The sequence below is a fragment of the Chiloscyllium punctatum genome, chromosome 10, assembly GCF_047496795.1.
Source record: "Chiloscyllium punctatum isolate Juve2018m chromosome 10, sChiPun1.3, whole genome shotgun sequence".
Lineage (NCBI taxonomy): Eukaryota > Metazoa > Chordata > Chondrichthyes > Orectolobiformes > Hemiscylliidae > Chiloscyllium > Chiloscyllium punctatum.
Window position 1 is genome coordinate 56,690,815 of NC_092748.1, and position 21,907 is coordinate 56,712,721.

Genomic DNA, 21,907 nt, shown 5'->3' on the forward strand with positions numbered 1-21,907 from the left:
CTCAGAGTTTTCGAATTTTGGAACACTCTTTCAGAGATGCTGGAGACAGGACCAATTAATATTTTTCAGGAGGTGCTAGACAGATTCTTGTTAGGCAAGGGAATAAAAGGTTATTACTGGAAGATGAGTCCACGAAAATAGGAAAGCAAGCAGATCATCTACTTTCTGATTAAATAACGGGGAGGAGGAAAGGGCCAAATGGCCTATTTCTCCTCCCAATTTGTATGTTTATGGTCATAATTGATCATTTTCCCATCAGATCGCTTGGGGGTTGAATGGCAGCCTGCATGGGGATGTGTCAAGGAACAATGAATCACCGTGTCATAAAAGGGAATGGTCCTCCAGAATGTGGAGCATTTTAGCTTGGGCAAGATATTTTTGATGAAAACATCATATTGCAGATTACAGAATATCTTATATTAAATGTGGAGGTTGATTAGGTACAAGGTGAGTACAATCATAATTGGGAAACTGGGAAGGAATGTGAACATAAGAGCAAGAAACAGGACAGATCTGTTGGAAGGAACTAATAAATATGTTATTCATAGAATCCCTGCAATATGGAAGCAAGCCAATTGGCCCACTGAGTCCACACCAATCCTCCAAAGAGCATCTAACCAGACCAAACCCCCTACCCTATCCCAGTAACCCTGCATTTCCCATAGCTAATCAACTTAGCCTGCACATCATGAGCAATTTATCATGGCCAATCAACCTAAGCTGCATAGCTTTGGACTGTGGGAGGAAATCAGAGCACCCAAAGGAAATCCACATAGACAGGGGGAGAATGTGCAAACTTCACAAATGCAGTCGCCCAATAGTGGAATCAAACCCGGGACACTGGCACTGCGAAGCAGCAATACTAACCCCTGAGCCATGGTGCCACCCCATCATGGATGTTTACCATAATGCAGGGAACCCAGAGATGAGAGGAGGAGGATGTTTTGGAAGCACTGGTGTGGAGGTACAAAGCTCAGAACTGATGTTGCATAAAAACCGAGTATTTTCTGTTTTCATGTGAGTTTGGAATACGTTTCATTGCAGAAATCCTTCATCAATACTGCAGATCGTGTGGCAACTTTTGCTGAAAAGTGGAGATCAGTTAACTCAGTTGTCTAGATGGCTATCATGTGGATCAAATTAATGCCATCAGCAAAGGATTCGATCAGTAGGGACCTTTTTATGGTGCTGTGGTAGTATCCCTACCTGTGGACTGGGAGGTGTGCAAGTCCCATCTGGTCTGGAGGTGTGTAATAACATCTCTGAACAGGTTGATTGGAAAAACAGGATTCAATCACTATTCCATTGAGATAGACTTGGCCTGCACCCTCACCCTGCTCATAGCAAAACAAAATCATGGTACTTTGCTGTAGTTCAGTGAATAATCACAAAAGACCTGTATTTGAGCTCAGAATGCAAGAGGAAGAAGAAAAGATGAAAAGTAATTTAAATTCTATCACTTTTGAATCAGATAGAAAAAGGGAATAAAACACTGTTGAAATTTGACCACACCAAATATCAAATACCTGATCTTGTACAGGATTATTGTGGGATCAGAATAAAACAAAACAGCACATTGCATGCTGTTCAGACAGAGGTAACTTCAATTTTACGATTAAATAAACTGTATATTTTAGGTTCTGTTACACTACTTTTACTCTCACATTATCCTGCTCTGTGGCTCATATTTTGTACCTACTTAATACGAACACAAGGTCTTACCTATGGGAGGGAAAGAAAATTGGAGAGCTCAACTTGAACCGGGTCTATGTCCCTCCCAGCAGTTAGTTTCAGAATTGCATGAGTAACTGTGCGAAATTGGTTTGTCAGCCACTTTGACTGCAGAAAACTAATAACATAAGATTGGTGGGAGGGCTGGAATAGCCTAAGAGTCATTTTAAAAGATGGTGGCAGGGAGAATGAAATTATTTTGAAGACTGCCCCAAGTCACAGCAGAATTAATCTCCTCAGGATTCTCAAACCATTCTCAAAGCAGTATGTCTCAATCTGAAACTTCACATGGAACATATGTGGATCTTATAAGCATTTTATAAGAAAACAAACTGCTTAATTTCAAGACTTACCTCATAATTAACAATACATTCAACAATCTGGTTCTCACTGATTCCCACAATCCACTTCTCCATTAGGTAGGGAGGCTGTGAAAACAGAACATGTTCAGGTCCAAGACTTTAAGAATGTCCATTTAAGAGTTCCATCCAGCTGCCACTGGCACGTAATCAGTGGTGGGAGAGACTGTAGCTAATTGACCAGTCAACAAGTTTTATTATACAGGCTGGGAAGGTTCCTCCTGAACTGAATGCCAGGCACATCTGATATTCCCCATCTTGCCCATCCCAAAACACATCCAATCTATCACAGCTCATCTCCTCATAACCTGACTGCAGTACCAGCAATGGCAACTACACCCACTGGTGCTACCAGTACTTTGGGGATGCTAGCCTTTTATTGACCTACAGTGCTGAGTCAGCTCTTTCTCTCCCTGAGGAGGGAAACTCCTGCCTCTGCCCTATTAATTGCTGTTCAGTGACTGCAGAGCAGCCAATCTTGCCTGCTCATCCCCACTCCATGATGTTTTAGTTTGCAGGGAGGAGAAACAGGTTGCACATGAAGTAACTCCACAGAGGCCACTATCCCATCACAAAGTCACCCTTTATTTACACACGGAGAATCCTTGACACTGATCCAGCTTCCTCAGAGCCATCTCTCAGACTGAACAGAACCTTTGACACTCCTGTTTATATCTGTCATATCCAGATTAACAGCCCCAGTCAGGGAACTCATATTCTATGAGGCCCACCTATGTGACCTCATTATAATCATTACAGAATGACACTCCATATAATCCAGCCCAGGATTTCCAGTTCTGACTACCATTTAGAGTTTACTATCTAAATGTCGGTTAGCTCAGTTGGCTGGACAGCTGGTTTGCGATGCAGAAGGATGCCAACAGTGTGGGTTTCATTCCCATACTGGCTGAAGTTACTATGAAGGTTACAACTTCTCCACATCTCCCCTTGCCTGAGGCGCGGTGACTTTCAGCTTAAAGTACCAGCAGCTGTCTCTCTCTCTCTCTCTCTAATAAGACAGCTGCCCTATGGTCCTATGGGAGTTTATCTTTAATATTTGAAACAAGCATTGTTAAGTAAATGTTTATATGTATTGACTGAGAACAACATACTGTTGACTGTGACATCTCTACCCCCAATGGACAATGGCCACTTTAATAAGTGGGTAGTGATCGGCTGCTAGTGGAGATGTCCATTCATATAGCATGTGCTTGAACATTATGGAGCCTGTTACCTAACTTTCAGCAAAATTAAATATACAAAGAATTAACTCATTCAGCACAAAAGTGATCAAAAACTGATTAGAACTGTTCTTAAAAAAAAACTTTACATCTTGACCTTATATTTAAAATTAATTTAAAAAGAACTTTATCTTGTGTTTCTTCATTTCTAGACTGGATAGAATGATCGAGAAGGAAGTGAGGTCTGCAGATTCTGGAGATCAGAATCAAAACGTGTGGTGCTGAAAAAGCACAGCCAGTTGGCCAGCATCCGAACAGCAGGAGAGTCAACGTTTTGAGCATAAGTTCTTTATTAGGAAGAGCTGATTAACAGCTTATGCTCAAAATGTCGCCTCTCCTGCTCCTCGGATGCTGCCTGACTGGCTGTGCTTTTCCAGCACCACACTTTTTGACTGAGAATGATCTAGAACACAATCATTCCTCTGGTCTTATGTGGATCAGAATATGCATGAAAATCTTGGTAAATTTTATGACAGTTACATCTAGCAAAGAGGGTTGAGTTAACACTCCCATGGGTTTAATGTGAACAGTTATCTACATGGCCTGAAGTAATCATGTGTGATTTTCTATCTTCAAGCTAAAAGAGAGATTCTCCAGTGTTATTGCAAGCTTCCTTTGGAAAGTGGATAGCTGATGATTGTATTTGCTTGATAGTCATCATTTCCATTCTGTTTTCTACCCTTGTTCTGCCTATAAACTGCAACTGTCATACCAGCTAGGTCCTCATTTTCCTTTCTAAGTTCATCATCATTGCAGCTTCCCAAACTTCCTTGCTGAAATTTATGAAATTTCAGTTTTCACAGGAGTGAAACTATCCTGGTTAGTCATAATTGATATCCCCAATGACTGATGCGTGCAATGCATTATTATTCATTGTTCTCTTCAACCTATCTAACAGTGATCAATGTAGCCAACTAGGCTCTGTAATCTTTTCCATATTGTCAGCTCATGGAATGTCCCTAATTTGGTGTTGCTCCCAGCTGTTAGAGAGTTGTCTGCCTCAAAAGGTGTTTAAAGGTACCACACGCTACTTAATGATATAACACATGGTCTTGTATTTTTGAATTGGTATGGATATAGGTTTGGTTAACTAAATGTGTTGTTTTCTTAGATTTTTTTCTTCTCGTTGCCCTTTCCTGCCTTTTTCTGATCCTCATTTCCCATATTACTATTTTCCTTTCTTACCTTGTCCCTAACTGATAGAAAACAGAGGGTTGGGATAAATAGGGTATTTTCAGGATGGCAACCTGTAATTAATGAATTTCCAGAGGGATTAGTGCTGGGGCACAATTATTTACAGCGAGTAAAGTGAATGTCAAGTTGTCAGATGACACAAAAATAGGTGGGAAGGCATATGTGGTGAAGATGACTCAAAGACTGAGTTGTGAAGGGATGTAGACAGATTAAATGAGTTGGGAAAAAATTGGCAGCTGGAATGTAATGAGGGTTTTTTTTATATAGAGGAGTATTGCAGAAAGGACTGTATTGAACAAGAAGTAGTCCATTGCAATGTCAGCAACTAGTTATAGGTTGCATTCATATGACAGACATCATGATAGAAACTATGATGCGTTAAAGAAGGCCACTCACCAACACCTTCTCAAGAGTAGGTAGGAGTGGGCAATAAATGCTAGCCTAATTAGCAATTTTTTAAAAACAGTGAATCGCTAGCATCATGTTTGAGCTTAAATTGTGCATTAAAGAGTTAGAGGGAAGTTTTGAGAAGACTTTTTCAAACAAAGGGGATTCGGACATGGAAATTCTCTACCACCAGGAGTAGTTGAATCGAAGTCCTTTCAAACACAAACACAAGTATAAGAACATGGAGTCAAATCGGAAAGTGGGATTAAAACTATGGTGGTGTACGTGAAGCTGGAGCCTTGGGAGGTCTTGAAAGAATCAAATTTTTCCATCTATAGCATAGGTCTGGATTTTGCACTGAGGAGTTATGTAACAGTTTTTGTCAGTCACCTCATTTATAGTTACCCACAGATTTCTAACAGATAAGTTCATGGAGATGTTCATTCATAAAGTGTGTTTGAAGATATGGAGCTGCTTCCTTACTTTCAGCAAAGGTATACATACAAAGAACAGTTAGCTCAGTTGGCTGGGTCAATGTTGTAATTCTATGAAATTTCCCCCACACCTCTGACTGCTGCTGAGGCACCTAGCCCTGGATTTACCTGTGCTCCTCAGCGTGGTGGAACTTCCTACAACTTTTGCTGATGCTGGTGGTACTATAGAATTGGTGACCAATTGGATTGGCAGGCAGCTCAGAAACACTAGTCTTCCTCACAAGATTGGAGTAGAGGTAATGCCTTAAAACAATTAACACTGTTCCCAATGTTAAATTGCTGAATGGCAGATGTAGGAATCATGGGTGAGACCCTCCCCCAATATCTTTTAGCTAGATATGATGATGGATGGAGGCTAGGCTCAGTGATATCCCATAAAAGTCAGTCCCATGCGGTGTGTTAAAGAAGGATTAGGGAATTGAAGAAAAGTGATGAGGGGATTGGGAAACAAAGGAGCCACATGAAATCAGGACTGCTGCTGTCATGAAGATAGTCATTGACATAAATAGGTTGGGTCAATGTTGTAATTCTATAAAATTTCCACTATGATACACAAGTGTCATTATGCTGTATTACTACTATAAGAAAGCCTTGATTTACATCTTGAGTTACTTCATCGTAAATGAATTATTCTCAGGTTGCTTTTGTTTGTAGGTAAACAAGACAATTAAATTAAATGAATTTTATCTGTTCTTTGTGATACCTTTTGAGAAATACACATCGATTAGGCCATCAGAGGAACTTTCTTGCCATTCGGGTTATCTAAAGGAATTTTTTCAGATGGACAGAGAGGGTCTCAATAATATCTGTTGGCATGGGGCTTGCACTCTCAGTCTTCAGATTCAGAGACTAGATTGCTACTACTGACATAATCAGATACACTAATCTAAAATAAAAAATTACATCTTTATAACTGTGTAGCACAATTCAATAGAGCAATCATTGTTCTGAAATACTAATAGTTGAGATCTGAAATATCAAAAAGGGATAAATACAAACCATTTATTCCTTCATTTTTATCTCCAAAAATAATTTATATTTAAACCATAAAGCTATAAATGTAGCAACATGGAGAATGTATAACCAAAAACATTGCAGGAAATTCTAATTCTTGTAAATTAGACTCCACTGTGCTGATATCATAATACCCATCTTAATTCAGAAAAATGCTTAAATACATTTACTCAAATGCTCAATATGAAATACATTTACAAAAAGGTCTGCACAAACATCTGTACCTTGGTTATTTTAATTATATCTGTGTCTTGCCGATTAGCATTGAAAGTTACATCTTTGATGTAGGTCAACGCAACACTGTCACCATCCACTTCCACATACATTTTCCATTTAGAATCCTGACAAGAACAAAAACAAGTTGTAACAGGTTTACATGAGTATGTCATCCCATCAAAGAGAAGCTTTACATCTATTTTACTGTCAGATTTTGACATATATAAATGCCAACTGTATCTTCTTTCAAAAGCATGATGACAAGCAACATTAGAAGTGAAACCAGGTAACAGATCTTGGTCAGATGGGGTTGGCCTGGCATTAAACTCAAAAACATTTCTTGTCATACTTGAATGCTCAAACACTTCAAAACTGAAACAATTATTTTTATTTACTATTAGACTAACCTTTTGAATATTTCTATATTTCAAAGTTCTTTTTGATTTAACCAAATTTATATTGTTTTATTTTACAAACAGGGATTTATTTTATTGAAGAAATATATTGTTCATGTTTTCTAGTTTATAAACATGAGAAATAATGGTTATACAGAAGAGTGTGCCTTAATTGTTACGAATCTCTTATTCAGGGGCACATTGGATTACAAATATAATTTCACAATACTTTATTTTTCTAATATGGTTAGGAATATATAAGGAATAATACTTGAAATTATTTTATTTATTTTAATTAATTTTGTACGAGTGAAAATCTACAAAACATTATTCACCATGTGAAAGGTGATTCAACAGCACAACCTAGAGGCTGATATAGACATACAATAGTGTTATGTTAAAAATACATACACCAGGGATTAGTTCTTTGCAGAGAGATGTAGAAATTGATTATATAATCAAAACAAAAACATTTACCATTAATAAACATTCCCCAAATTGTGAAAACATTCTTCATGTATTAAATTGTCAAACTTGCACTACAATTTCTTTCAATCTGTTGTGAAACTGATTGAAGGTACTTAAATCCAACAATATTAACAACATATTTATAAATACTAACTGACCAGTACAGCAATACCATAGTCAATCTTGTATTTCCTACTAGACTGAATCTTTTCCCTCAAAAGCAGCAAAAGGAAACAGTTATTCAGAAACATAAGTAAAACCTACTGTAGAAATTGATCTTTTTCTAGACGTTACAAAACAGAAATAAATGAGATTTCAGAGTAATTCAGAAAACATATATCAATATGTGGCTTTGATTAAAGTAGCTCATCTGTTTACACAAAATGTTTCTTTCCTTTGCAGGTTGTGGTGTCCAGTGCTCAGGTTTAGCTCCACTGATGCTATTAATTTCCTACAATCTCATCAAATTACCTCTTTTCACATACAAACCCAGATATTGGGTCTTGCTGGGTTATTTGGCAGTGAGTGTTGCAACCTGGTTTAATCCTGTTGCCAACAGATATAGACGATAGAAATGATCAGGAGTGGAAAGCCTGGTTAATTTTCTTACCTTCAGACATCAGGGCATACTAAGGTCATTTGTGAGACCCTGACATCACTCTGTGATCAGCAATCCACACAGACCAAGAAACCAAACTTGGATTCTCTCTGATTTCTGAGATCGAGTACCATATTAAGTAATTCAGTTACTCACAAAGAGGAGGTAACACTTTTTTGATGCACACTTTATTTTCCTTACAAATAGTTATGTAACTAGCCAGTAACATCTGTTTTTACAAACAGCTGACATAGCATCACTGGCCATGGTGTTTCATTTTGTACTGTTAAGACTGTGTGATTTGCATTTTTCATGATCATTTCTATGACTGGCATAAAACATTACAGAGACTTAATAGGTGCAACGGACTTGCATCTGAGAAATCCTTCTTTATTCCCATAATATTAGCTTAAAAAATAAGTAAATTCTTTTCTATTTTCTTGCACATCAAACATTTCTCATTTTTAATGCAAAATCAAGAATGTTTCTCCTTCCACAAAACTAAAATGACTGTTAGAAACAGAATTGATTTTTATCTGTGATTTGATATATTTGCAACTTGAGCCCACATTGAGATATTTTCCCTGTGCTTGCATGCTTAAGTTAGAAATGGAGTTACAAATGCATTTGTGGACAAAAGGGCACAAATCTTTCCCTTTCAATACTTATTCATGATGTACATAGGAATTGCATTCTCTGTAAGAGAGGCATGACAAGGTGACATGTCCTTTGTTAGCACCAGATGATTTCTGCTTGTTCGCTGTTGGCAGCACTGTGCGGATTGTGTAAGTGGACCTCTTGATTCCCTTCCCCCTCCTTTCCAGAAAAGTTGTGCAAATCTGTCTGATCACTTTCATCCTTAGTGAGAAGAAATATACAGGAGCAGGCTGGAGTACAAATTACATGGGATACATTGAAAAAAACACAAAAACTATATAACTCACAAGAGAATACTTTTGTGTATCATTTTTCTCAGTCAACTGCCAAAAGATCATTACACCAAAATGTGCACACTTCACTAATCTGTAAAATCTGATATATAAATCACATAACTATGTGAGGTGTTTTGTAATATATAATCCATGCATGCAACTTAATAGTGCAAAACAATGATTCCTGGCTAACCACTCTCCAAACCTCCATCAATTTGCTGGATTTTATGCCATGGAAGCAATGACTTATAGGAATCCTGCTTTGCAACTTTTTTTCACTTCCCAGGGCATGATATGATTTTCTGCATTAATTTCAATCAGTCCTACATGTTAAAGATTTACTTCAAGATTTGCTAGATGTCTGCAGCAATAAGATATGGCATCTTGTAGAGGTTTTGTGAAATCATCACTTTGTTGACAATGAAATGTCACCAGGGTGGCAGGGCACAGTGAAGGAGGGTCTGCCTTATGTGCATATGCTGTATTGCATCACACAGTGAATTTCTAGTGCCAACCAAATAAAAGTCATGTATTTACAGAGATTTTTTTCTCTGACCAGACATCTCAAAACAGTTTACAACTAACAATGTACTTTTCAAATGTGGTTATTGTTTTAACGAAGGAAATGCAACAGAAAATTTGTCCACAACTCCCACAACAGTAATAGGATAATAAACAGAAAATATGTTGTTTTTTTAAATAATAATTGAAAGACAAATGTTGGTGAGGACACCAGGTATAATTCCACTTTTTTTCTGTGAAATAATAGAATCTTTTGCACCCACCTGAGTAAGTAGACGGGCTTGGATTTAAAGCCTCATCTGAAAAATGGCACCTTTGATAGTCAGCATTCCCTCAGTACTACACTCAAGGGAGGAACTTGGACACAGAACCTTGTGACTCTGAGACAAAGGTGCTACCAACTGAGCCAGAACTGATGTGAATCACTGCCTCCCCTTATGGAAAAACATAAAAATAGGGACCGTTCAGGATATGATGCATTCCCATTACTGTTCAAAATCCACTATATGCAATTAAATTCTGCTCTCACCTCAGAAAGAATGTTTCAGCCAGCAATGGCTTCTTTCGTCACAATCAAATTCTTCTGTAAAAACATGCAAGTATAAGAATAGCAGCAGGCCATTCAACCCGTGGAGTTTTCCCATCATTAAATTAGGTTATGGTTGATCTATACCTCAGTCCCATTTATCCCTCATCTTTCATCCCCTTTAATAACCTCAGTCTAGAAAACTTTAATTCACCCAGCATACACTGCCTTTTGTGAAGAGTTTCAGTTTTCCAAAACTCCTCCTTCTTAATGGCGTTGCTCTGTAGCTTAAGAACATCCCTTTTGCTCTGGACATTGTCTCAGGAATCAAGTTTCTTTCAAGCCATTTCATCTAATAGCCATATCACTTTAAATACCTTGATTAAAGCACTCTTTAACTTCCTAAGCTCAGTATAATACAACTCAAGTTTATCCAAACATGGAATATAAAGAATTAGAACCTAGCTCCATTCTTGTGACTCTGTGCTGTAGCCCTTCTAAAGCCACAGTCTTTTTCTTGAGATGATCCATAGCCACTTGCATTTGCTTCATGGCAATTGACCATAAGTCAGAAACCTTGGAACAGATATCTATTTCTCACATCTTAATTAGGGAACAATTCATGAGGTAAGTAAGGGAAAGATGCATAAGCTAATCAAAAGGATTTAGCTCTCTCTAAATGATCTGCAAGATATCAACAAACTCATATCACTTTCTACGTCCAAAGGTTAATATGCAATAAAACATTATGTCTTAGAAACACATCATAAGGTAGCAAATATTTGAGCATCCATCTAAATCGAGGCATACTTGAAATGGATCACAATTAATAACCATGATTTGGAGATGCCGGTGTTGGACTGGTGAAGGACCGAACTGGAAGCCAGAGTGCTTCCAGTTAAACCTGTTGGACTATAACCTGGTGTTGTGTGATTTTTAAATTAATAATTAAGCTTTATTATTAAAGATTTTCATTTAGAATCCTAAAGGATTTCTATAAGTTCTGAAATAAAACTTTATAAACTGCTAATATTAACTGACAGTATCTGACAAACATCTAAGCCTACCAACATTTTTACTTTGCATCATTATCTTGGTCTACAGATCAGCAAATGTCATTGTGCTTGGTTTTAAGTGGAAATGAGGCCTGAGATCAGATAAGTATCTGTTAATCTGTGTTACTCCATTCTGTTTACAATGTCATTGCCTACTGTTCCAACATCCCTTGGGACAATTGTAAATATATAAAAAGAATCTACAGGAAGCTGCTCACATAGAACTACACAAGTGGACCTCACTAGCATGTCGGGGTTACTACTAGGTCTTGAACAGAGGATTTTTTTTAATCGCCTCAGGAGAAACAATGTCCCATAATGATGTACAGAACTATTACTGCACTAATGAAGAATCATACATAATTCAGCACCTTTCACTTGGCACCACTGTGATATACTCATTAGCACAGACACACAGTGGAAGTCAGATGGTGTCCATGCAATTGCAGGCATTATTTGCCGTGCAGCTGCTTTCATGACATTGCCAGTATATAAAAACATGACGCCAGTTTGTTTTATTTAGTGCTAAACCTTCTAGTTTGTAAAAACAAGCCTGACACCAACCTGACATGAGCAAGTGAAAATAATTAGCTCTCATTTTCTCAGCCTCCTATTTCCTCCTCCCTGCTGCGTTCTCTTCCCACTAAACCACCACATGTCATTGGAAATAGGAGGCAATTAGTGGGCTCATTTCAGCCCCACAACTGCAGCAAAAAGAAAGTATTTATGATGGCACAATGAACAGCTGAAAGATTAAATAACATTTGCCTTTTGAAAAGAAAATGACTTCTGACTAAATGGGGCATTTTTGATTATATTCAACCAGCCTCAGCGCAGCAGTTTTAAATGGGGCCTGCCTATGTGATATAGGATCCTTAAAGGACACAAAATGAGTCATTTACAGCTAAAAGCATGAAAATAAAATGCAACTTAAGGAAGCAATTTGGTGTTTCACTATATACTGGAGTATACAAATACACAGAAAATTGTGTTTTTAAAATTTAAACTAGCATTTACAAAGCTATTGAAAAAATATTGTAACTGCTAGGATTTCAAATCTAAAGTCAAGATTCCTCACAAGCATAGCAACAAGGACAGCATACCACCATTAACTTTTAATGCTGCTTTCTGCTGTATTAGAAACAACAATGTGAGTTTAACAGAAGGAGGCAGAAAATAGGATTATTTATTGAAAACACACCTCAGTTTTAGAATCAAACAGTGCTTATTATGTCAGAAAATCAAACATGAATAATCAACTCTGTAGAATATAAAGTATTGACCTTAAAAAGTTATGAAAGATCAGCTGTTAAGCAAGTCAACAATCTTCACAATAACTAACTGTCTTAAAATCTGTGATACGTTTTCTTTGACAATGAATGAGGATTTCAAGTTGACGAAACAAGATATATCTCAAAACATTCACAAATTAAACAATATCACTCAAATAAGCCACAAGAACTGAAGGTCTGAAAAAAAACTAAACACATTCTTGATGAATGATATGTTTTGCAGATGGGTTTGGAATACTTTTGTAAAGTGTAGAGATAGCTGTACACTGTGTTAGACTTATAATAGATTTCAATTATTGAGTACAATAATGTGCAAAAAATGTTTAATTGCCCAGTGGTAACTAGCTTCATTTGAATATGCATAATGCATACAATACCAGTAAAAGAATATTTATAAATCATTATTTATAAAATTGAGGATATATTTTAAAGTTTGAGTTATATATTGCAACCACAGCTTCTTTGAATCCTATTAAGTAGAATAAAAGGGACCTAAAGCACAAGGCAACAAATCTCCTGCATTTTATCTTTGTGAAACATGAAACACATCCTACACCATATGTGAAACATCCACCACACCTCTACCAAACCACAGACCATAAACCCTTCACCAGACCACAAAGCGCATGATAGCCTTTTCCAAAACACAAACAATTTCCTCCAAACCACAGAATTAACAATTACTGTTGAACAATAGAATTAACAACCTCCACCAAACCACGGAAATAACAGCATACTTCACCAACCATGTTTACTGAAATAAAGATCATAAATTATCCTAAAAAAAACTGTACAAGTTATCAATACCACACAACTATAGAATTTAGAACTTCTACCATACTGAACACAGAGCATGCTTCATCACACTGTAGACCAACAACTTCAAATACCAACTGTAACATTATTGAGACTGCTCCTTATCCTGACTTTTAAATATGATGTCAAATTTTCTGCTTGGAAGTGGGAATTTGGGAAGGGGCAAGTGCTGATTCAGAATGCTGGGAATACATCAATGATGCACTGCTTGGCTTTTGATAGTGATGGGGAAGCAGGAAGGTTGCATTGTTGACAAGTTGCTAATTAATTTTGTATTTGATTGATAACTTGTGTTTCTGATCTTCTTGGTTTTCATTGGGTACAATTATTTGATTAGAATTTAAATAATTAAAAATGTGCTACATAATCCGATTGGTTTATTCTGTTGTCTACTCTTCATCTGAGCCTTGTCTCACTCATCTTAATTTAAGCCAATTGGTATAAATTTTTAAAATCATTCCTCCCTTTAGCCTCAACCCAACCACATCTTGTGGTAGAGTTCCACATTCTAACATTTCTCTAAGTAAAGTGCCTTTTCCTAAATTTTTTGTGATTCACTTACATTTATGATCCCTAATTTAGATATTACCGAAAGCAAAAATATTTTCTCTGCATCCACTCTATGAATCGTCCTCATGATCTTTAAGATCTTTACCAGCTTACCCCCTTAACCTCTCTTTTCTAGCCATAAAGACTTAAATGCCCAGTTACTCAGCAACAACAGATTAGTCTACTTCCTCTCAGTCCTAGAATCATCCTAGTAACGTTTTTACATCATCTCCAATGTTTCTATATTCCTTCTATAAAGTCGAGGTAAGTAGTGTTTGCAATACTCCACGTCTGGGTTAACCAAAGTTAAATTCAAATTTAATCAAACTTCCTAGAAGTTATACCTTTACACTGTTGGAAATGAACCCTGATCCTTTGCTTCTTTTATAATCTAACTAATCTGCACCACTGCAGTGAATTAGTGAATTGTGCATCTGTACCCTGTTTTCTTTCCCTATTTATACAGTCATGTTAAAATGAATATGTGACCTCTGCATTTGTCTTACTAAAACATACTACCTTCCACTTATACTGTTTTTCATTTGCCAATTATATTTCTGCCTCCAAGCTTATTAACATCTTTCTATATTTTGTTGCACACTTCTGCATTAACACCACCCAATTTGATATCGTCCATATGTTTTGAAATTACACCTCCGATTCTTGAGCCCAAATTGCTCACTTCATTGCATCTTTTAAAGGTCTGAATACCTGTCTTTAATGCCTAAACTATGATTTCTATTTGTAACCAGGTTGCTATTAGATTCATGATTTGCCTCTAGCAGGGTATTTTACCTGATGTGGCAACACCTATAATATCCTTTGTAAATTAAGAAACTGGATGTGGATGTCAAGGTCATACAGTCATAGAGGAATACAGCACAGAAAAGAAGGCCTTTTGGCCCATTGAGTCTCTGCTAGTCAAAAAATAACCACCTAACTATTCCAAACCCATTTTTCAGCATTTGTCCCATAGCCTTGTATGCCTTGGCATCGCAGGTGTACAGCTAAATGCTTCTTAAATGTTATGTCAGTTTCTGCCTCTAACACCCTCACAGTCAGTGAGTTCCAGATTGCCATGTCTAGATGAAAAATGTTTTTACATCCCCTCTAAACCTCTTTAAATCTATGCCCCTGGTAATTGATCCTTCCACAAAGGGGAAAACTTATTTCCCCATCTACCTTATCTATGCCCTTATAATTTTATGCATCTCCATCAGGTCCCTCCTCAGTCTTCTCTGCTCCAAAAAAAACAACCCAAGTTTATCCAATCTCTGCTCATTACTAAAACTCTCCAGGCCAGGTAACATCCTGGTAAATCTTCTTTTTTCCCCGCTTTACTTTAATCACATCCCTCCTATAATGTGGATTCTAGAATTTAAAACAATATTCTAGCTGTGGCCTAACCAACATCAGGGCAGCAAGGTGGCACAGTTGTTAGCACTGCTGCCTCACAGCGCCAGAGACCCGGGTTCAATTCACGCCTCAGGTGACTGACTGTGTGGAGTTTGCACATTCTCCCCGTGTCTGCGTGGGTTTCCTCCGAGTGCTCTGGTTTCCTCCCGCAGGCCAGGTGAATTGGCCATGCTAAATTGCCCGTAGAGTTAGGTGAAGGAGTAAATGTAGGGGTATGGGTGGGTTGCGCATCGGTGTGGACTGGTTGGGCCGAAGGGCCTGTTTCCACACTGTAAGTAATCTAATCTTAAAACATTTGATACAGTTCCAGCATAACCTCCCTGCTCTTCAACTCTCTGCCTCAGCTAATAATCGCAAGTATCCCATACACCTTATTATTGCATGAGGGAGGTATTCAGGAAACCAACAGTCGTTTATTACAACTAGCTATTGTGTACACCAACCCTTTTATTAACTGGCACCAATGGGGCCAGGATTCCAGATAATCAATGGGTACACACAACCATAGTAAACTTTGACCATGCAAAGCTTCAAGATATCGACATTCCTGAAATAATCTCTGTAAAAACATCAATGCACCTCCTAAAATCAATGTAAAACCATATAAGGTTAATTCAGGGAGGTGTACACATCACTGTTATAGTGTATTCAGATATAAATTTTATTGTCACTTCTCCTCAAGAACAGAAGTATAGGACTACAGTGAAAACTTTTCAATGGTGCTATATATGGCACCATATTACGTACAAGTATAATTTACAACATAAGTACATAGATAATGTTGATTTTGCTTTTTGTGCACCTTCTTTACAGATGTAACTTTGTATTCCTCACTCTGTTCTATCACCTGCTGATCTTTGTAAGGGATGATCTACCTGCATTGCATGCACAACTACATTTTTCACTGTACCTACATACATGTGACAATAATAAATCAAATCAAAATATCGATGTAGATCATAGTATTTGAAATGTTTAACTTTTGCAGGTTTATCAAGAGCTCCTGTTAATAAGGTGCCAGTTAAAACAAAGCTTTCTATACATACTTACATTCACAGGCGCTTAAGTCTCAGGTAGGTTTAAGCTATGAGGTTATGGAGAGCAGAATGCTTCAAGTAGCATGTATTACTTCAAGTGATACAACGTAAGATGGAAACCTTTATACCTTCAGGTCACACACAGTGATGATAATACGAGCATCTCTCTTAAACACATTCTGACAGGTTGGGTGCAATACTCCCAAACCCAAGTGATGAGAGCTTTTGCAAGAAATTGGATAAACTTAGAAGAGCTGTCGAGTGAAGCCATTTACAATACTGAGACTAAAATGTTGCTTTTTTTAACCAAGTCCAGGATGTCAAAATGAAATACTTGCTAGTGAGCAGTGTGAGACCTATTAACAGGGATTAATGTGCTTCATCATCCTTACTGCCACCTTCTGTCACCTCTTTGATATGCAGGTTCCTATTCTCTCACCCTCTGGAAAGAAACTAAATGCTGAGAATTCCCAAATTAAAGTCTGAGTGGGTACTTGTTGACCTCAGCTTGCCACTTGCTTCTCCAAACTTTCATCTTGGACACAGGCACCAACATCTCAGGGCACACCCCAGGGCAGCAGATGCGTGCACCTTACATGCTCACTGTATCATCAGGGCCCATTTCCAATCTACTTCAGATGTGCTTTTGCACTTTAATGCAAAAGCAATTTAACTTAGCTTTAACTTAGTTCCACTGTAATGCTGCTGCAAGGACAGTTTGCATGTAGGGACAAGACAGCAGGTCATGCAGCATCTGAGGAACAGGAAAATCGCGTTTCGGGCAGGAGCCCTTCATCAGGAATTGTGAAACGCTCTGGCCTGAAACGTCGATTTTCCTGCTCCTCGGATACTGCCTGACCTGCTGTGCTTTTCCAGCACCAATCTAATCTTGACTCTGATCTCCAGCATCTACAGTCCTCACTTTTGCCTATACAGGGACAAGCACCTAGTTTACGGTGAGCTTCTTAGGATTGCTTGCTTGTTCCTTTAACACCCACTCACTTTGCACCTACCTAGATACTCACAGGATCCTGCCTTCCATTGATGTTTTGCCCTTTGCACACCTCCCCCACCCACCACACAAAAGTTTAAAGGCCCACAGTACTTCTCACTTGCCTTGATGTTCAGTGCAGACAAAATGCCAGGCAGATTGGCATGGATGTCAGCAAAGGGACAGACAGTTTGATGTTACACACTGTCCTAACTCAATGTCATACCTAGAGCATGCATCAGCAGCCTACACAGCAAACACACTGCTTCAACCAAATAGTCATGTCTCAGTGTCAAAGGGGAGTAGCCCTCAATCAAGTCCGGGGGATTACTGTCAGTTAGGATGTCCTGGTACAGTCATTCAAGAGCTTTGTCTAGTATCAGTCCAGGGGTATGGAAACAGTCAGTCAGCCACTCAGGCTGGTCATGATAAGGATCCTCTCCTCAATGAGGCAAAGCAAGGGATTGAGTAAGATGAAAACTGTTGGTACTTGTGCAAATAGTGGCAAGGTGGTGTCCCAAGTGACTGAGTTGGAGGCACAGAGGTCATGAAAGGTTAGTTGTCTGGGATGGGGTTAGATGGCTGAGAGTAAGTGAGGAAAGATGTTGCATGCACCAGCAAGAGTGCGAGAAAATGAGCCTTTATCGGAGGTGGGTGCAGTGACAGTGATACAGTGAGTGTGAGGTGGCTGAGATAAGACAGTGGCACTTACACAGTGGTGTGGAGCTCATTGACATTCCCGCAGCATTCCTCCAGATGGTTATGAACACACTGAAGCAGATTGTAAACCCATACTAAGTTAAGGTCTGGCATCATGGTCTCCTCTGCCAGTCCTGAGATGGTCTTCTTCTGCACTACCCCGTCCACAAGTACGTCTAGCACCCCATTGCAAAGTGGCACATCAAATTCCTTTTATCTGCCATGCCAAATTTCACAAAATGGGGAGGGCATCTCTGGGTTGCTATCACTTGACTGGATGCAAAATGACCTTTTAAAGATGGCATCATGGCCAATAATCTTGCAATGTCCCAACAGTGGCAAATACTTACGCCTACGGTGAAGAGCATCTGACTAGCACTGGATGAGATGGGCATCATTGGGATGTGTTACCTAGTTAATGAAGTGAATTTGGAACAATGGCAGATGGAGTTCAATCTGGACAAGTGTGAGGTGATGCATTTTGGAAGGTCAAGTACAGGTGGAAATTATACAGTGAATGGCAGAACCCTTCAAGTATGATATGCAGAGGGATCTAGGTGTGCAGATCCCCAGATCACAGAAGGTGGCAGCAAAGGTAGATAAGTTAGTAAAAAAGGCTTATGACATGCTTGCCCGCATTGGAAGGGGCATTGAGTATAAGGATAGACAAGTTATGATGCCGATTTATAGAACTTTAGTTAAGCCACACTTGGAATATTGCAAACAGTTCTGATGGATGCTTTGGGAGAGGGTACAGAAACGGTTTACCAGGATATTGCCTGCTATGGGGGATTTTAGCTATGAAGAAAGGTTGGATAGACTGGGTTTATTTTCACTGGAATGCAGGAGGTTGAGGGGCAACCTAATAGAAGTTTATAAGATTGTGAATGGTATGGAGAGGGTTGAAAGTTTGAGGGTTTTTCCAAGGGAAAAGTCAATCTTTTGTGTGTGTGTGTGTGGGTTCAAGGTGTGAGGGGGGAAGTTTAAAAGAGATGTGCAAGGCAAGCTTTTCACACAAAGGGTGGTGAGTGGCTAGAATGCATTGCCAGAGGAGATAGTGGGAGCAGGTACAATGGCAGCATTCAAGAAGCTGGACGAATACATGAATAGGAGGGGAATAGAGGAATACTGATCCTGTATGTGAAAACAGTTTTAGTGTGGGAGAGCAAAATGCAGTGATGCAGGCTTGGAGAGCCAAAAGGCATGTTCCTGTGCTGCATTGTTCTTTGTTCTTAATTTCTCAGGGTGTTACCATTTGTCATCCCCTATTCCTTTGCCTTGTTTGTGCTGCCCAAATGCATCACCTCATATTTATTCAGACTGAATTCCATTTGCTACTGATTAGCCTACCTACATTCTCCTATAATCTAAGGCTATACTCCCTTATTTACCACCCAATTTTTATATCATTGGCAAATTTATCGATCAACCCTCCTACATTCAAGTCTAAATCATTTATATAAATCACAAGCAGCAAGGGCTCCAATACTGATCAAATACAGTGGGACCTCACTGGGCACAGATTTTTAGTCAGTACGACACCACTCAACCATCACCCTCTGAGTTCTGTCACATAATTTTGCATCTATTTTGCCAAGTTTCATTGGATCTGGGCTCTTACCCTTGTTATGAGACTTTCATGTGGAACCTTATCAAAAGCCTTGCTGAAATCCAAAGAGCCTATATCAAAAGCATTGACCTTATCTACTCAGATTTAGCCCTCTGTGCCTCTTAAAAATATGCTGGCTGTAGAATATAACATAACACTGTCCAATTCTGCTACTTGTCCCATGACTCCAAATAATCTGACCTTAATATTAAGTCTACTCTGCTGTACTGTACTCTAATGGGAGTCATTTTGAAATCTAAATTAATTACTTACAGTGTGGAAACAGGCCCTTCGGCCCAACAAGTCCACACCGACCCGCCGAAGCGCAACCCACCCAGACCCATTTCCCTACATTTACCCCTTCACCTAACACTATTTAACTTGGCCAATTCACCTAACCTGCACATCTTTGGACTGTGGGAGGAAACCGGAGCACCCGGAGGAAACCCACGCAGACACGGGGAGAATGTGCAAACTCCACACAGAGAGTCGCCTGAGGGGGGAATTGAACCTGGGTCTCTGCTGCTGTGAGGCAGCAGTGCTAACCACTGTGCCACCGTGCCGCCCACCTAAATGTGTTAGGTCAACTGCATTCACTTAATCTACGATTTTTGTTACCTTTCAGAGAAGGATGAGCAAACTGATCTCCCTTTATTAAAATCCATTCTGACTACTATGATTTTCTTTTTGTTTCTCAATGTTAATCTATTGCATTTCTAAGTAAAAATCCCATTATACTTCCTCCCCACCAATTTTAAACGAATTGGTCTATAGTTCCTTTGTTCTATCCCCTTTTAAAGTACAAAAACGTCAGCAGTCTTCTCCAGTCAGTCTTTTCCATTACTAATTAATTTTTCTATTTATAATGGTTTTTCTGATATCCCTTCCCTGGTTTTAAGATCGACAAGTGCAATCCATCTAGACTGGTAATCTTATCCTTACTCATTTTAACTGATCAATTATTTAGCCTTAACCACTTTGCTATCTTAATATCTTTTTGATTTCTCATTCTAATGTCAGGACTGCCATGTTGGTCTCTGGTAAACACCAGTAACTATTGAATATTTCTGTCATTTCAGAGTAATTATCATGAAATCATCAACTGTAATCCTTTGCACTGTTCTGTCTACTTTGACTTTTCATTTGTTACTTATGTGTCGGCAGAATAGCTTAGTATTTCTTTTTAAGCTCCTTGCTAAGTTAGTTTATAGATTCACTTGGCCTTTCTAACTGAATGTTTGACTTATTTGTAATCATTTTGAAGTCCTTTTTGCAAACCTTTCCTCTATTATGACAAAAGCTGTACTTGTTCGGTGCCTTTTCCGTCATACATTGACAGCATATTATGATTGGTTTGTTTTTGTTTATGAGTGAAATATATTTCTCCTGCATTCTCCTGATTATTTCCAATGTTTCCCATTACTGTTCTATTTCTCTCTTCATCAGAAATCTACCAGTTCATTTTCACTTTTTTTTAAGTTTAATTTTACCTTGTCATTTTACTTCTGATCGCCACCATTCAGGGAGTTTTCATTGTGCTTTACAATAGGCTTTGCTGTTAGAATGGTTATTTCTTTTGAATTTGAACTGATACACAGTCATAAACTCATTACAATACAGAAGGGTATTTGGCCCATTTTGCTTATGCCAGCACTTTGTAGACCAATCCAGTTAATCCCATTCCCCTATTCAATCTCTGTGGCTCAGCAATTTCCCCCAAATATCCATTCAATTTCTTTTTGAAGGCATTTATTGTGTGCACTTCCACCTCTCTCATGGTAGCGAGCTCCAGTTCACTGCCACTTGCTTTGTAAAAAAAATGTTCTTCCTCACATCCCTCTTGCATCTCCAATCACCTGGAGATGGCCATAGAGTGGCAGAACAGTGTACGGGCTCCTGTCTGGAGCTCATCTACTCTGTCCGCTTTTACCTTGTTTCTTTCTTCCTCTGCTTTCTTTTCTTACTTTAACCTTATTTACCTTCTGTAGAAGCTTTGACGGCTCCAAGGTGTCCAGCACATCTGATGGAATGTTCTCCTCACTAGCAGCGGAGAGAAGCGAGTTTGTGCTCCTGGCGGGAGCAGTGGAGGAGGAGGAAGTCGAGAGAGTGTTCCTGGTGGGGGAAGCAGAGGTGCGTTTGGGCCCAGTGCAGGTGCCCCATGGCAACTGCATTGCTGTGATTGGTCCAGTAACAAGCGAAGGGACTCAAGGTTGGCCGACTGCTTCCTGTTGATGTTGGTCTCTGCACAGGGTGGAAGTGCCTGAATCTAGACCAAAGGCTAAGCACTTAAGAAGGACTGTAATGTTGAACTATCACCGTATTTCTTTATTTTTCTACCTTATACCTAAGATTTTGTATCTGGCACC

At 38.8% G+C, this 21,907-nt stretch overlaps 1 protein-coding gene across 6 annotated transcripts in view; it reads right to left on the reverse strand.

Annotated features, from left to right (window-relative positions):
• The window catches only part of LOC140482180 (mitogen-activated protein kinase kinase kinase 20-like), a 140,430-nt gene that overhangs the window by 10,200 nt on the left and 108,323 nt on the right, over positions 1–21,907 (reverse strand). For all 6 annotated transcript variants that reach the window (XM_072579203.1, XM_072579208.1, XM_072579207.1 and 3 more), the window contains exons 17-18: positions 6,645–6,761; positions 2,085–2,159 (exon numbers count right to left, since the gene is read on the reverse strand). In XM_072579203.1, the coding sequence (XP_072435304.1) occupies positions 2,085–2,159; positions 6,645–6,761 (192 nt within the window). The remainder of the gene's footprint in view (positions 1–2,084; positions 2,160–6,644; positions 6,762–21,907) is intronic.